The sequence below is a fragment of the Meleagris gallopavo genome, chromosome 13, assembly GCF_905368555.1.
Source record: "Meleagris gallopavo chromosome 13, MGAL_WU_HG_1.1, whole genome shotgun sequence".
Classification (NCBI taxonomy): Eukaryota; Metazoa; Chordata; class Aves; order Galliformes; family Phasianidae; genus Meleagris; species Meleagris gallopavo.
Window position 1 is genome coordinate 17,991,315 of NC_139416.1, and position 15,893 is coordinate 18,007,207.

The 15,893-nt window shown below is 52.4% G+C and overlaps 1 protein-coding gene across 5 annotated transcripts in view; it reads left to right on the forward strand.

Moving 5' to 3' along the window:
* ACSF3 (acyl-CoA synthetase family member 3) overlaps nt 1–15,893 on the forward strand; it is a 41,015-nt gene that overhangs the window by 14,034 nt on the left and 11,088 nt on the right. For 3 of the 5 annotated variants that reach the window (XR_014886056.1, XM_085234709.1, XM_085234711.1), the window contains exons 5-7: nt 428–573; nt 6,151–6,263; nt 14,278–14,404. Coding sequence is in view for 3 of the 5 variants with exons in the window: in XM_085234709.1 (XP_085090835.1) it covers nt 428–573; nt 6,151–6,263; nt 14,278–14,404 (386 nt within the window). In the remaining 2 variants the exon portion in view is untranslated. Of the gene's footprint in view, nt 1–427; nt 574–6,150; nt 6,264–11,247; nt 11,504–14,277; nt 14,405–15,893 lie in introns of those variants that run through there. The other 2 variants (XR_014886057.1, XM_085234710.1) reach the window with 2 other exon arrangements.

Consider the following 15,893-nt stretch of genomic DNA (forward strand, 5'->3'; position numbering starts at 1 on the left):
AGGGGCTGCTGTGGCTGTTGCACCAAGTTTTCTTTTGGACTTCACCTCCTCACTACCAGGCAGGTTGTAGTGCTGTATGATCTCACTGACAAGAACAGGGGTGACATTATTTAATTGTGAGCTACTCTTGCATGATAAAGCCAGAAGGGGTCTGCCTGCTTATTATCACCCTACGTGATACAAGACTAGGAACTTCATCTTGCAGCCCACAGATCCCTACAGATGCTGCTGCTTGTGCTGCAGAATCTCTTTTAGGAGGCCATCCTGTCTTAACTTAAACCCCCCTATTAGACAGAGAATCTCTTCTGTGTGAGGAATATCTTTGATACTGGCTGAAGGCTTTTGGGTTGTACATGCAGGCTTTACATAACATTTTGTTGGAATGAAAACTTCTTAGGTGCTTTCTTATATGGTGTTCCACGTGCAGGTTGATGGTGTCAGGCTCTGCAGCCCTGCCTGTCCCTGTCCTGAAGAAGTGGAAGGCCATCACTGGGCACACTTTGCTGGAGAGGTATGGGATGACAGAGATTGGGATGGCACTTTCCAACCCTCTGCGTGGAGTCCGTGTCCCAGGTAGGAGTCTCGAGAAGGTGACACCAATCAGAGATGTTTTGCTGTCAAGCATTCTTGTTTATTCTCACCATAGAGAACACATCTAATCACCGTTTGTCATAACTGGGGAGAAGACTGTGTTATGAGCAGTAATGCTGGTAGAGGAACTGGCATTGGGAAGATAGGACAAGCCATGAGTGTGTGTGCACAGCTTGCACTGATGCACACCACCCCAGCCAGGCCAGGTCTGTCTTGGAGGCAGAGTACACACAATGTACTCTGCTTGGTGATTTTGGTGATTTCCAAAGTCTTAATGAGTTCAAACACTGTGAGGGGATGGCATCTTCAGCTTCTGCTTTGTGAAGTTTGTATTTGTATAGGATGTTGACACAGGGCTCTCCACGGAGCGGCTCGTGTCCCATCAGTCAGTACTGAGCATTTAAAATAGGGTGTCTGTTCACTCTTATTTTAGTGCAAGTTTCTTGACTCTTCAGGAGTTAGAAATTGTCACACCTCGTCTTATGCTCTGGCTCTGTTCTCTCCTTGTCTTCCCTCACTTCTCTTAGCTACACTTTGTGACTCCTCTCAATATCTGTAGTTTTATGTAACCTAGAAATAAATTGATCTCAAACATTAAAAATATAAAATGCCCCCACCCTCCCTTCGGTTATAAACGTGGCCATCTGTCTGACAAGCAACCCAACCCACCACTATGCCACCTTCTCCTCCCCACATGCTGTCTGCACATGCATGGCACCATATGCATCATTTTGGTCTCTGGTCTCCTGGGGACCGTTGTTGCCCAGGTGGGACTGTCCTGTGCCTCGTGGCTTCCCCTCACACCCCAGTCCTGCTGGTTGTAGCAGCTGTGCCCTTGAAGGGATTGCACAGGGTGAGGAGAAGCCACAGCTTCCCCCAGCACTGGCTCCTGAAACTGAGAACAGCTTGGGGGCAATGCAAAATACAAAGTGCAGTTATCTTCTGCAGCGTAGTTGTGATTCCCCCAGTCTGCCCAGTGCTTACTTGCATGCTGGAGAAGGGAAACTCAGTTCCCACCTGCATGAGCTTGAGCTCTCTGTGAGCCCCAAGGTGTAGGATGGTGGTTTGAGGTTGTTTGGATGTCACACCAGCCTTGTTGTATTTGCTTTTTATTTCATCTTTAGTAGGGGAAATGAGTGGAGGTTCTCAATCTCCCCGGAGACAAAAAGGCTGTGTGGATAAGGCAAAAATGGACACCAGGAAAGGCAGTTTTAATTCCAGAGATGTGTCCATGTGCTCTTGAGCAGAGACTGTGTGTAGCCTCTGGCATTACCAGGTCTGTAGGGGACACGGGGACAAAGAATCTCATACAGCTGCGAGCAGAGGAGCTGGGATAAAGGCTAAGTGTCTGTCACACAGCCACTGAGCTGGGCTCACTGCAGCCCCACGAAAGGAGAGAGAAGAATCTCACAAAGGTGTGGATCAGCCAGGAACCTTACAGACAGCGAGCTATGATAGAGTAGGCTTGATTAATTTATTTCAGGAAGTGTCAGTTGGGAAGCAGATGGGTGCAGCTGAGGCATAATTTACTGGAGCTGTGAAAAGCTTTTGATATAGTACCCCATTAGAGGCTGGGATGTAAGGTCACCAGGTACAGCAGAGTATCCACCATGAGTGAGTCAGCTGAGAAATGCAGCAGTGGCTGAGGCAGGAGGAGCAGTGAGCTTCCTGCAAAACAGTGTTCTGGGGACAGATGCTAGGCAGCAGCTGACAGCAGACCCACTTGCTGGCCACAGCTTTATTTTAGCACAAAAGAGTGCGGCAAGCATGACCAGGCAGCAAGGGCTGTGCTGGAAGAGCCCTGTGGTTGCAGCATATTCATAAAGAGATGGTGGAGATGGGGCCTCAGCAGGCATCAGGGTGTTAAACATAATGCAAGAGCTTGCTGGGCATGGCCAGAGCTGAAGCAGCAGATATTGAGGTTGACTGGGATGACTTTGGTGCCTGAGTTAGGGGCTGGCAACCCGCAGCAGGGGTTGGAACTGGATGAGCTTTAAGGACTCTTCCAAGCCAAGCCATTCTATGACTTCTATGGCTCCATGGCTTCAGAAATTTCTCTCAGTAACATTCCTTGCCACTGGGAAGCTCCAAAGAGGGAATGTGTCTGTGCCGCAAGCGTCTGTCCCAAAGGTGATCCGTCCCAGCCTTCAGATACGGGTTCCCTTGGTGAGGTAAACCCAAGGACCCTCACAGCTCCCAGTGGGTTTCTCTCCGAGCAGAAGCAGCACACATCCTGCTCTGCCGCTTCACGACCTTCATTCTGCCCCTGAGGAGAGGTGCTGGGATGGTCCTGCTCTCCTTCACCCCTGGTGGGGCTGGGGAAGGGCAGAGCCCTCCATGTCCAACAGGTGTCCTTGGTGCTGTGGCACTGCCCCATAGGGCGCAGCTCCAGAGGGCCAGGGAAGGGGGGGAGTTCTCGTTTCCTAAAGAAGAAAAGATGAAAGATTGGAAAGATAAATGTTTGCTTGTATATGGTTAAAACCCTGCTTAAAATGCCTCTGTTTTCACCAGCTCTCATTCTAATCCCCCTGGTGCTGTTACTGTGAAGGGAGATGAATAATTCATGGATGGAGAATGCCTCACTGGGCCTAATCACCACTTTAATTGGAGGTTTAGATCAGAGGCAGCTAATAGCTCCTACAGCAGGGACTCGGTGTATTGTTGACAGTGAGATCGCTGAGTGCCTTATCGTTGGCCTGTTTCAATTCTCCCAGGACAGCACTGCACATAACAGCATCAAGGTCCCCAGATACCGGAGGACACAGACCGCAGGGCCAATTAAATTTATCTGGGAAGAGCTGACAACTTTTTTAAACAGAGGAGAGCCGGTGAGGAAGAATAATGGTGTCAGTCCTTCCTGACTGCAGCCTGACAGTGTGAACGTGCTGCCAGCTTTGCTGAGCGTCCTGGAGTGTGCGGACTGGGAAGAGCTGAAAGGGCACAGGGAGGGGAAAGAGCAGGGAGTGCCCCCGGTTCCACTTCTGAGAGGTGGGCAGTGCTGAGTTTTGACTCCCTTCTGATGATTTGGGACGCAGATCCCCTCCCTGCAGACACCCAGGATCAGGCTGGAGGGGCTCTGAGCACTGATGGAGCTGTGGGTGTCCCTGTTCATTGCAGGGAGTGGAGCCAGGTGGCCTTCAGAGCTCGCTTTCAATGCAAACCATTCTGTGATTCTGGTGCTGTGCCTTTGCAACCTGCACAGCCAACCACCGAGCTCTGGAGTTGGCATGGCGTGTCTTAACACATCATGGTACATACATGGTGTGTGTCTTAACACGTCATGATGTGTGTTTTAACACATCACCCAGGCCTGAGGAGCTCTAGTCATAGCCTGTGCACAAATTGTATCAGTGCTGACAGCCCCCTGTAGCTCTGAGCCTTTACAGATATCCATTTGCAGGTTTATCATTCTTTTGAAATGCCAAAAAACTTCCAGGCTGAACATAAGGACACAGCTCCCCGTGTGGGTCTGATTTTACATGTTGGTTCTGCTTTAGCCAAATGGTTGTTTTTGTATTTGTTTGGAGGCATTGTGCTGGTGTTTGGTATTTCATTCTCAAAGACTGAGACCAGAAGTGACCACTGTCATTCGGTGCTGCTGCCCGTGGGTCAGACTGCTGTGTCCTGCATTGAGGCTGGCAGTTCGCATACAGCAAAGGAGCATTTTCCAGGAAGGCAATGATCTGATCTTAATGCAAAGGCTTCCAGGGCTGGCAAACCTGTGGGAGTCTGTGGCAGCTCACTGGGCTGCCTGCTGCTCCCCTCCCTGAGCTCCGTGAGACTTCATTTACTCGCAGTGTCTGCCTGCCGTCCCTTGCCATGTCTTTCAGCCAGGTTTGGGGCTATCGGCACGAGATATTTTTCACACGGGAGAAAACGTTCCCATAGAATTCTAGAAGGTGGCCTTGGCAAGCTTGATGTGCAAACATTTGGCTTGTTTTTCGTGATTTATAGCTTGCTTTGAGAACTCTTGGAGTCTCGTGGCAGGTACAAAACTCTGCTGAAAATATATAAATACCTCTCGCTGGCAGCTCAGTGGCATCTCAGCTCCTGGTGGGAAGAACAGAGCACACCTCTCCCTGCTCTGCTGCAGGCCCCTGTCCTGGGCTTCTGGCAGTGAGTTTGGCTGTGTGAGAGCAGCCCTGTGGCAGGAGAAGGACCTGGCTGCCTGCGGTAGCTGATCTAAATGCCAAAGGCAGTCTCAAGCTGAACAGACACATGTCACGGACCTGCCATGTAGCTTTCTGTTTATTTCTTGCCAGATTTGTTAATTGTTAGGGTAGTTTTGCTGCAATAAAATCTCACTCCCTCGTAGCCCATCTGCTCTTAGCTGATCCTGCAGGGATGCCATAAATCTAGGCTACCATGACATATTGATTTCCATGGCAACTGACCAATGTAGCAGGCACCAAATCATGGTGTCGCAGGTACCAGACCTCCAGGGCTTGGATAGGAGAATGAGAGTGGGACAGGGAAATTGCACCTTGAAGTCAAACCCCTGAAATCCAGATAATGGGGAAGGCTCCTGGTCCTGCACACCCCCGCTGTAAGGACTTCCCAATTGGAAAGCACCACCGCCACAGCGACTGGATGCTCTCCAGGTGGAAAAATCAATCAGCTCAAAATAAAGAGCAGACTTACCAGTGCAACCTGCCAGCTTTCCCAAGCCACAGGTTGCTCTGTGCCCGATGCAGGTTTGCGTGCTGGCAGCTCCCTGCTCAAGGGGATGAGTGCCATGAGCCTCATCTTGTGCTGAGAGCTGTCATGTGCCGCTGAGATGCAGGGAACCTGCTGAGCCAGCAGATGCCCCAGTGCCCTGCTTGCTGCTGTGCCTGGAGCCCCCCAGCAGGCTGAGGTCACAGGAGCAAAGCTGCCCTTCCTCTGTGCCTTCTGCTTACTGCAAGGGGTGTGCATTAAACCGTGGGATGGGGGTGCTGCAGGTGTGGGGGCTCTTGGCAGCAGGACCGTCATGGAGCTTAATTGTTGTTGGTGGTGACACTGTGCCTTGAAAATTGAAACCTGGGGAAGAATGTCGTGGTTTTGATCTCTGCTTTTCTCCTCTGATGCTTTGTGTACAGCGTATTGATGTCTCATAAAACTGAGATAATCTCTTGCAATGCTGACACTGGTAAGCCTTTGCCTTCTCTGTCGGGTTCAAGCTATAGAGAAGCAGCGAGCCGCTGTAGCAATCATTGTGCTCTTTCTTTTCACATCTTCGTGTAGGTTTCATGGTGCAAAACAGCTTCATTACTGTGCCACGAAGCTGTCCCGGTGCCTTCAAAGGCCGTCCAAGAGAGACTGCTCAGGGCTGCAGACACATTTGTTTTCCCAGGCATTTCCAGCACTGCCTGCTCAGCGAATGGAATATGGCACAGTGACATTTGCATGCAGACATACGACGTGATCAAAGCCTTCCTGAAGGGTAACCCCCCTGCAAGGAGCTTCTTCAGCGCCAGCACACTCTGCAGATGCCAGTGAGAGAAGAGAAAAGCAGCTGCTCTGCTGTATCCGTGGCTTCTTGCTGCCCACTGTTTCAGTCCTGTGCCCTTTCCTTCCTAGGTTCTGTTGGGACCCCACTGCCCGGGGTGGAGGTGCGCATTGCTGCCGAGAAGGTGAAAGGTGGTGGCCGTTCCTACACCATCCACGCTCAGGGAGATGAGCACGGCACACAGGTAGCACTCAGCTGTGTTTCTGCTGCTTCATTCACTCTCAGACCCCTTGAAGCCCCAGGGATCGGGGCTGGGGTCTCACTGTTATTCCCAGGAACATAGAGGTGCCATTTGATTCTCTCTTGCGTTCGTTTTATGGCTCAGTACGCCCATGGTGCGTTATGGAGCCCATGAATGTGGTCCTCCCACACATCATCTGAGAGACAGCAGCCCCCTGCGTGGGCTGGGAGGTACGGGCTGTGGCACAAGAGCTGTGGGCAGTGGTGTCAGCAGTTGTGGCTGCAGGTGGGCAGGTGGCACAGCACAGCTCTGCTGCTGGCACACTGCCTGCGAGTGACGGGCTGGTGTCAGTGCTCACACCTGCGGTCACACTCACACAGCCCACCTGATGCCCTTCCTGCCCCGAGCTGCTGCTGCTGGCACACGCTGCATGCCTGCCTGGTTAATAATTCATAGCAGAGGGAGTGCAGCAGTGGCATTTATTTAACACGAGGAGGACACCGTCTGAGCACTCAGCAGCCCAAGAGCCATCTGGCTGGGTTTCAGCACAGAAATGAGCTCCGTGGCACTGGGGCTGTCCTTGTTTGGTGTCCTGGGCACCTGCTCCCTCCTGCCTGTGCCACTGAACAGCCCCACATCCCATTTTCTTTGCCTGTGCCCTCTGGCTTGTGGGAAGGGATCAGTAAATATTTCCTCGCCTCCCTCGCAGGAGGGCTTTGAGACTTCAAGCCCTGTAGTTAAGGGTTATGGAAGCTGTGGTGTGGGAGTGCCAAGGCTGAGAGATCCCGAGGGAGGGAGGGAGGAAGGTGAGAGCAGGACATGGCACGGCTCTCCCGGGTGCGATAAGCGCATCCATGGCCCCATCACTTCTCTGGGCATTTCTGCACAGTTTGGTGTTGACGCTGTGAAAAATTACCAAATGTCACATCGTGGCTTGCTGGTTCCCCTGTAGGAAATAAACACCTCCTGGCAGCAATAAACGCCTGCCGTCTGCTTTGGTTATATGTCTGTCAGGGCAGGGACCTCTCTCCATACACACACAGTGTGGTGCACATCTGCACTGCTGCACTGATAATAACGAAAGCACCAGCATTGAGTGGCTGTGCTGCAGGACCTAAGCACCCTGCACAGAGCTCAGCTCCCCACTTCTCTGCACTGCATCCCTCTGTTCCTGAGAGGTAACCACGTTGTCAGGGCCATCTGCGAGGCATTCACACCTCGGCTGGGCTGCCACTCACCAATGCCCTCCCCTTCTGCCCGTGTTTGCCGTGGAGATGATTTGCTGAGCTGCAGAGAGCCTCGCAAGGTCACTGCCTTCCCCTCCTGCTCCCTCCTGACAACAGAAGACAACAGGCTGTTCCCCAGCCGCTAGCTCCCTGCCAACACCACCTTGCCCCCTCTCGCTGCTGGGGGGTTCTGTTTGCTGTTGCATTTTTACCCTTTGGATGCATTTGTGCACCCTGCTGACAGCAGCTTGGGGACACTTGGTGACATCTGGGCCGGTCCCAGTCCGATAGCACTGCTGAAATAAGGGGAGGGGGGAGGGGGGGTGGGAGCATTTCTGCATTGCCATCCGGTAACTGTGAGCCTGCAGCAGGGGACTGATGCAATTTGCAGAGCTGGTTTCTGGCACACCCTGAAGATCAATAATGTACTTAGCTGAAAGTTTGCTGGATCTCTTAGTTCCTCTCTTCATTTCCCTGCTGTCCCTTGATTGGATTCCTTTCGTGCACACGCTCCCCTTGCAGCTCTGTGAGCCCTGTGCTTTCTGACTCCCAGCTCACCCAGATGTTCCAGGTGCTTCCCATGCATTCTCCTTGCTAATTGTTGCTGCACCTTCTTCTGAGCACAGTGGTGTGGATTGAGACCCTGGACAGATGCTGTCCTCAATGCTTTCAGAGAACCAGAAGTGGTATAAGTGGACGTGGGCTGCTCCAGGCCACCCCAGCCCATGCAAGAAGCAGTTCCCAAACCTCCAACCTGCCCACCAAGTCTCCTGACCGCACAGCTCAGCACATGGAGTCACAGAGTGCCTGCATGCAGCAGGGCTCCTCCTTACCCCCCCCAAGTGCTCTGTCTTTCCACCCTTTTCTCTGTGATGTTTTGGCAGCCCAGCTCAGTCTGAGCACCTCCTGCTTCCCGTGTGTGCAGGAAAGGGTTACAGCTTTCCAGCACCGAGCAGTTTGGTTTGCTTTGTTCGGTGCGATGCATATTTCATACGCTCAGCTTCCCAGCTGGCAGCGGCCTGCAAGCCCTGGGAGCTGCTGGGTATTGTCTCTCTCTCTCTCCCTGTTTGTTTGTTTGTTGGTTGGGAGGTTTTTGGGTTGTCATTTTTGTTGGCTTTCTTTCTTTCTTTCTCTCTTTTTTTTTTTTTTTTTGCTTTCCCAAATTGCTCGCTCGCACGAAAGCCAAACCCCGCTCCCTGACAATGGGGGTCTATCAATAGATAAACGGTTTCACAGCTGTACCTAATGCAGCACTCTAGCCAGGGCTTTTATGGCCAGCAATTTGCTCTGCGATGAGGCTGCGGAGAGAGCGTGCGGGGTGGTGGGCTGCAGGAGCTGGCAGCAGGAGGATGCTGCAGCCATGGGCTTTTCTCCCCTCCCTTCGAGGTTGTAATTATCTCGTTGTTTATCCATATGCAAGCTGTCGTCCTGGACGGGAAGCGGCTCGGAGGCGGCCGTCCCTCCCCGCAGCCACCAGCCCCTCCTGCCCGCCCGCCCGTGCCCCCCGTGGCTCTGCCATCTGCCAGCAGCGTGCTGCACCGTGGGGCTGCCAGCTCCTCGCCCTGCGTGCTGCAGGCAGAGGGCACTGGGTGTGCTGCACCTCGCTCCTGCTCTGCTGGGACCTGCCCAGGAAAGGTCTTCCTTTAGGTGGTTGGTGAGCACGGCGGGAATGGGCTGATAGCTGGGTTGGATGATCTCAGTGGGCTTTTCAGCTGTTTCTCACTCAGCACGGTCACTGACTGCCTTCTCACTGGTATTTATGCACCTTTATTCTTTCTGTCTGGTGTTTGATTTGTGGCCGTAGCTGTGTTTTTCTCTTTCCAAGGTGTAAAGGTGGAGGCAGAGATTACATTAGCATCGCATCCCAGTGTTCCCCAGCTGAAAGGTGTTCTTATCACAGAGGCAGCTCCCAGGAGCCTGCTTGGCTGTTTCTTGCACATTCACATCGAGGCCATCTGTCAAGAACAACCTCTTTCCACCAGCGCTTCCTTTGGGCTGACCTTTGTCACAGCACCCTCAAGCTATCTATTAATCTTTTTATTACCAGTTTAGGCTTTCATCCCCCACCTTCCCCTTTTCATCTCCCATCCTTTGCAGGGGAAGGGATTCACCCTGGACTTCTCCCTGCCTTGGGATAGCCATCCGTGCTCCTCTTGAGCAGGCTTTGGTTCTCCAAGAGATGGATTCCTTTCTGTTCCCGTGATGGCCGATGTAGATTTCATCCCCTCTCTGTGCAGCACGCCGAAGGAGCTGTAGGTGTCCCTGCTCACTGCAGGGGAGTTGGACCAGATGGCCGTCAGAGGTCCCTTCCAACTCAAATCATCCTATGATTCTGTCTCATCCCATCAGTTCCCCCTCTGGGTGCTGGAGGCTGCAGCACATCTTGGAGGAGCTTCCCAAGGAGGAGATGCTGAAGCACAGAGCCAGGAGGCAGAGGAGCAGCGCCTGCCCCAGGGAGCTCACAGCCAAGGAGAGGAGGCAGCGCTGCCTTGGGTGGGTTCACACCAGGAAGCAATTAGAGGCTCCAGGCAGCATCTGCAGTCAGACCACAGCGCAGCCCCTCTGACCTCGACTTTTAAGTGAGGCTTATGGCAAATGAACCGAAGGTGGGATGCTAATTGAATCCTTGCCTGCGCTCTGCCTGCCTCTGAGCGCTCCCAGTGCGCACTGGGGGTCCTCCTGCAGCGCACAGAGCTCGGGGAGTGGGGAGATGTGCTGACATCTCGCCTCATGTGTTATCTCTGAGGCTTCTAAACAAGAGCAGCAGAGGGCTGCTGGCATTCCTGGAAGCGTGTGACACTGCTGGTTTATGGAGTTCATATAAATCAAGGAGTTTGGGTCCGTGGATGGGCTGCGGGGGACTGACCGTTGCCAAACGTGGGTTCTTTCTGTGGTTCTTTTGGGATCAGCTGGAGTCAACCAGCCTGGGAACTTCTAAAAATCAGTGCTGCCTAAAAATATCTACAAGCACTTTTGGTTTTGGTGGAGCAGCATTTGCTGTTAAGTGTAGGGTTGGGTTCTGTGAAAATAAGAGCCAGCCTTCCAGCTGTGCAGCTGCCCTGCTCTTACATCTACAACCTTCCAAAATGAAAAGTAAATTGATTGTGTAATTCCCAGCCTTCTTTATACGAGGTAACATTACAAAAGCAGATGTGAAGTGTGGCCTTGTAGATTACGGTCTGGGCCTGGGGTTTGGGTGTTTTGGGATTGTTTTCTTTTTCCTTTCTCTGTATCATGTCACCGAGGAGCAGAAATGTGCCTCTTTCCAGCAGGAGGAAAATAGCTTGTTGTCTGCATTACCTCCTGCTTGCCTTTTGCAGGGTGCTGCAGGGCACAGAGCTACAGGAAGGATAATGCCTTTACACAAGCATGCAGCTTAGCATTTTAATTATGAGTGTGCATGGGAGATTGGGCTGCGTGGGAATCTGGTGCCAGGGATCAGGGACCTGTAAGTTACTTGGTGTTCCATGCTTAGTATGGTTGCTTTTTTGTTTTTGTTTTTTTAAAGTTACAACTCTGAGAACTGCTAACAGGGATCCGTCACTTCCATAAACCTCACGCGTATCAATTACTGTCTTCTATTAGTCACTTAAAAGGCTGGGTTGCTTAATTATTTTTGATTACAGTGATCACTTATTTATGAGGTGGGGAGAAGTGCCAAGCGTTTCCAAGCTGAGGCGCGCAGCACCAGCCATGGCAGAGGTGCAGAAGCAATTTTTCCTCTCTGCAGCTGTAAAGGATTTTGCTTTTCCTTCTTGCAGCAGCACTGGTGCCAGCCCACGCAGCACTGGGGGAGGAAGAGGCAGATGGAAAAAGGCGAAAGGAGAATGGTGGAAGAGCTGCAGGGCATGAAGGGCACTGCCCCGTCCCACCTCCCCGTCTGGGCAGCGCTGCTCTTCTGCTTCACAGGCGTGTGACATCCCTTTGTAGGCTCCCTCCTAAGAGAGGATGCTCTGATTTGCAGCCCCTGGGCCTGCGGTGCTCCCCCAGAAAGAGGTCCAGACAATTCTTTTGAGGGTAAGGAAGGGGCTGCCAGAAGTCAAATGTTTCCCACTGACCTGTGGGCTGTGGCATTGCACTGCCGCTCCCAGAGTGAACTGCAGCTGTTCCTAACAGCTCCTCTGCCTCCCTCCCAGCTCTGCTGGTCTAACAAAACGTCATTCCCTCTCCTCTCAAACCTTGCCTTTCAGCTTCCGCTCTTTGTCTTCTGAGTATTCCTGCTCAGGCGTTTGCAGTGTCTCCCTGCATCCCAGCGAACGGCACGCCGCTGTGAGCTTGCCCCCATCAAAGCTGCTAATTCCATTAAAGTCCATTAGAAACTCCTCTCCTGCCGCTCCCAAAGGACGGGGGGATGGCACATCTCGGAGACCACAAGAAAACAAATGGCCACTTTGAACAAATCGAGGGCTGCGTGCCAAGCGGGGATTCCCAGCGATTTACAAACCGCCTGCACTGCCTGCATGGAGAGAGGTAGCCTGGAAGCAGAGAAAATACTCAGTGTGTAATCACCCACATTGATTCCTTCCGAGGCTTTATTACAACCTCGTACTTTCATGCGTGGAAAATGGAATCTTATCTGGTGTCCCTCGACTCGTTGAGTGCGTCGTGCAGCAGAGCAGGCTTGCAGGGCGCACCAGGGCTGCTGTTCAGGTTGTTCCAATGCATGAAAGCTGTTGAAAGGTGCATTCAGATACAGCACTTGGAGAATTGGCTGTGCCATCAGCAGCTGTGTGCTCTCAGTAGCTGCTTGCTGCACGTCAACACGTTGTACCTCTGAGATCTGATGGGGAAAGGCAAAAACGCAGCTAGCCCTGCTGCTGCAGCATCTGTATTACCTGCATGTGGCTCCAGCAGGGGTTGGGTGCAGCGGATAGAAGCCTCAAACCCTGAGTTTTAATGCATGCTGTTCCCAAGCTGCTTTCAGTGGGGTGGTTTGCATCCTCTGTGCTGCATCAGGGAGCAGCGCTGGTGACATTCGGAGTTCAGCAAGCAGAATCCTATTAAGATAACGTCACGGCCTTTCTGTTTTACTGTTTGCAAGCCAGCCATAACATCATTAAGTGACACAACAGGGAGGTGCCTGCTGCCAAGGAGCTCTGCTCTAGATAAGATGTGGGTTGAGCCTCTGCCAAAATGCAAGTTGATGTGACGGGAAACTTGGAGCCCGTTCAAGATTTGGTTTGCAGGAGGAGCAGCAGGCAGGGCAGGATCAGTGCCCAGGGCTGCCCTATTTCTGTACCCCTCTGGGGGCACAGAGGGCACCGGGCTCTCAGCACAGCACGTTTATGTCGTGCTCACATCAACAAGCAGGAGGCATCAGATGGGGTGGTGTGGAGGAATGCAGGACAGCTGCAGCGGGTCCTTGGGGCACTCACCTCTGCCTTCCCCTCCCAGCCCCGTCGGTGGAGTCAGAGGCAGCCTGACAGCTCTGGGGATTGGCTTTGGAGCTCGCACAAGTCATTAAAATGCTGTGATGCGAGGGGAATTCAGATAACTGCCATCTCCAGCTGAGGCACAGGGGGCTGCTGGAAGGGGCTGGGACGGGATTGCCCTGGGGAGAAGTATTGCTGGTGGGGTTTGAGGTCTGTGCTGCCCGCTGGGTGATTTGCAGCTGAGCTTGTGGTCCAGGACCATCCTTACCATGCCAGTGTGCAACTGAACTTCCTTCGTTGGCAGTGATGGGCTTTGTATCTCAGGCAGTGGGGGTAGGGCACAATGAGTGTTCTGGGGGCTCAGTCCAGCTCCTGACACACAGAGATACTGAAAGAAATGGGAATTCTGTAGAAGTGCTTGGGCTGTTTGTGCAGGTCAGCACATCCTGCAAGACAGGACATCAGGAAGAAGTCCGTTAAAACAAAAACTGTGCCCTAGAAGCATCTTTCTGTTTTCAAGCATTTTCTGTTAGAGAAGCTTTGGTTGCATCAAAAGCGAAGTCTGTCCTGCTCTGTGATCCTGCTGGCTGTTCCAGCATTGCTATTGCTGCGTTCCCTGGTGGCTGCATTTCTGGCATTGCTGCTTTTCAGCATCCCAGCTGTGTCTGTGCTGCAGCAATGTGAACACAGAGTGGCTCAGTGCTCCTGCTGAGTGCGTGCTCTCTGCACAGAGTCAGAGCAGTGTGCTCAAGCAGCTCGCAGTGACCTTCTCTCCCAGCAGTGTTTTTGCACATTCTCCCTGCAAAGGTTAGTGCAGTGCCAGGAGCAGTGCTGCAGCCGTGCCTCCTCTCGCAGCCCGCTTGCATCCTTGTAACTGCAGAGCAATGAACGTGCAGGAGGTGAGAGACACCGTGCCATGTCAGGCAGGGCTGTAACCTCTCTTGTTTCCATCGCAGCAGGATCTTCGTTTTGTTGCTATAGAAAACCTGCCAGTGCAGGTCTGCAGGGCACCAGGCTGGCACTGAAACCGTTGCCTCGTAGTGAGCCCCGAAGGAACTGTGTGTCCTTGAGAACAAATCAGATGGTGTTTCCTGCCACCTCCTTGGGAAAAAAAAACAGTGTTAGATTGACAGTTTGGGAAAGTGAGGCTTCCTCTCTGTCAACACAGCAGGCTGCAGTATGGCACAGTCACAGGAGTGCGCCTCGTCCCTCTGCCTCCTGCTCCCATCCTCAGCAGTCTGCAGGCAGAATCCCAGTGGGATGCAGTGACCCATCCTGCTCCAGGGCAGCAGGTGGGGATGGGGGAGACCTGCAGGGAGGGAGGGGTGTTCTGGTGGGGACAGGGGCTGCTGTGAACTGACAGGCAACGTTCTACCCCACGGCCATTTCATGCAGGCAGTCACTCTTTCTCTGTTCCAGGTGACTCCGGGTCTGGAAGGGCAGGAAGGGGAGCTGCTGGTCCGTGGCTCCTCGGTGTTCCGTGAGTACTGGAACAGGCCCAAAGAAACCAGAGAGGCTTTCACACCCGATGGATGGTTCAGGACAGGTACTGTACTGCATCCTGAGGAGGGGGGCAGGAGCTCAGGTTGTGCCCCCAGGGGTGGGTGTGGAGAATGGGATACGGCCTCAGCGGGTGCCCTGCATTGGTGCCAAGGAGTGAAGCCTCTTTGGGTTGCTGGCTGTAAATGCAGTATGCAGGGCTGTGCTTTGTGGGACTCAGCCACCTCAGCGCCTGGAAACGGTCTGTGATGGAGCTGAATGTAGGCGGGTGTCACATCAGTGACCACAGCAGTGCATGCCCATCCCTCAGGCAGCTCTGCTCTCATCCACTGCTGGTATCAAATGGACCTGTATGGGCTGTGGGTGTGACTGGGGGGGGCTCAGCAACTGCCACTGCATTGGAGGTTTCCATGGGATTTCCCTTCTTCGTTCCTGATGCCTGGGAGGCTGAGCTCTCTGGGGAGGAATCCCAGGGAGAGACCTCGAGGTGGGAGCAGGTCAGGAAGGAGGTTTTGGAATTGCCAGGATGTTGCATTCTGAATTTGTTTTAAGTGAAAAACCTGCGGCTTCTGGATAAAGAGAGCTCTGAATCAAGAGAGCTCCAAATAAAGAGGCCTTTTGTTTTGAATCTGAGGCTGGCTTTATTGTTATGTGCTGTGTTTATGGAATTCAGAGGGAGTGTTTCTTTTTCTCGGGATCTGCCTTTCTTTTTTGACCATGAGTGAGAAACGGTTTTGATGTTTGCAGGATGGGAACAGCTCTGGTGTTTGATTCTTTCAAATCAGATTTCACCAGAAGGTAATACTCCAGTAGTAATAACGTGTATTGCAGGTGGATCCTTGGTGGCTTTTATCTAATGTCTTGAGAACATCTGATTGTGCTCTGCCAACAGTGCTGAGTGCCCCTACCCAAAGCTGTGCTGGGGCAGCAGGGCCTGGGAGAGAGCTCATAACATGGGATGACAAGCTCAGGGGGGTGGGATGCCTGATTCCCACCCAACCTTCACACATGAGCAGTTCTAACATTCCCATTTCCCCTTTTGTTCAGTACACCAGCCCAGGAGCACGGGGCTGGATTTGGGATGCTCTCTTTGCCATGTTATTTATCATCCATTTGTGAGGAAGCAGTGATTTCTTGCCACTGCTGGGCATCCCATCGTGGGCACAGCACTGGGTGTGGGGCAATCAGCTTCAGAAATTTTTTTTAGTCAACACTCCTGATGAATATTTCAGATGGAAAGGAATAGCATGCATTAATTATTGCAAAGAGATGTCTTTAGGAGAAAATGATTTTGAAATTCAGTTTAATTTCATTGTAATGCGCCGCAAACAGGAAGGGAGTATGTGTGTTTAATTGGCTCTCGGGGGTAAGGCCTGGAAGATGGCATGCCTTTGTCACAGGCCATTAGTGATACAGACTGCATAATGAGAGAGTACAATCAGCTCACAGCTGCCGGCTCCTACGGGGAGAGAATGATATTAAATAGAAATCAGTATAAATTAAACTTAACCCTTTCGCCGGCTGAGCTGAGAGGA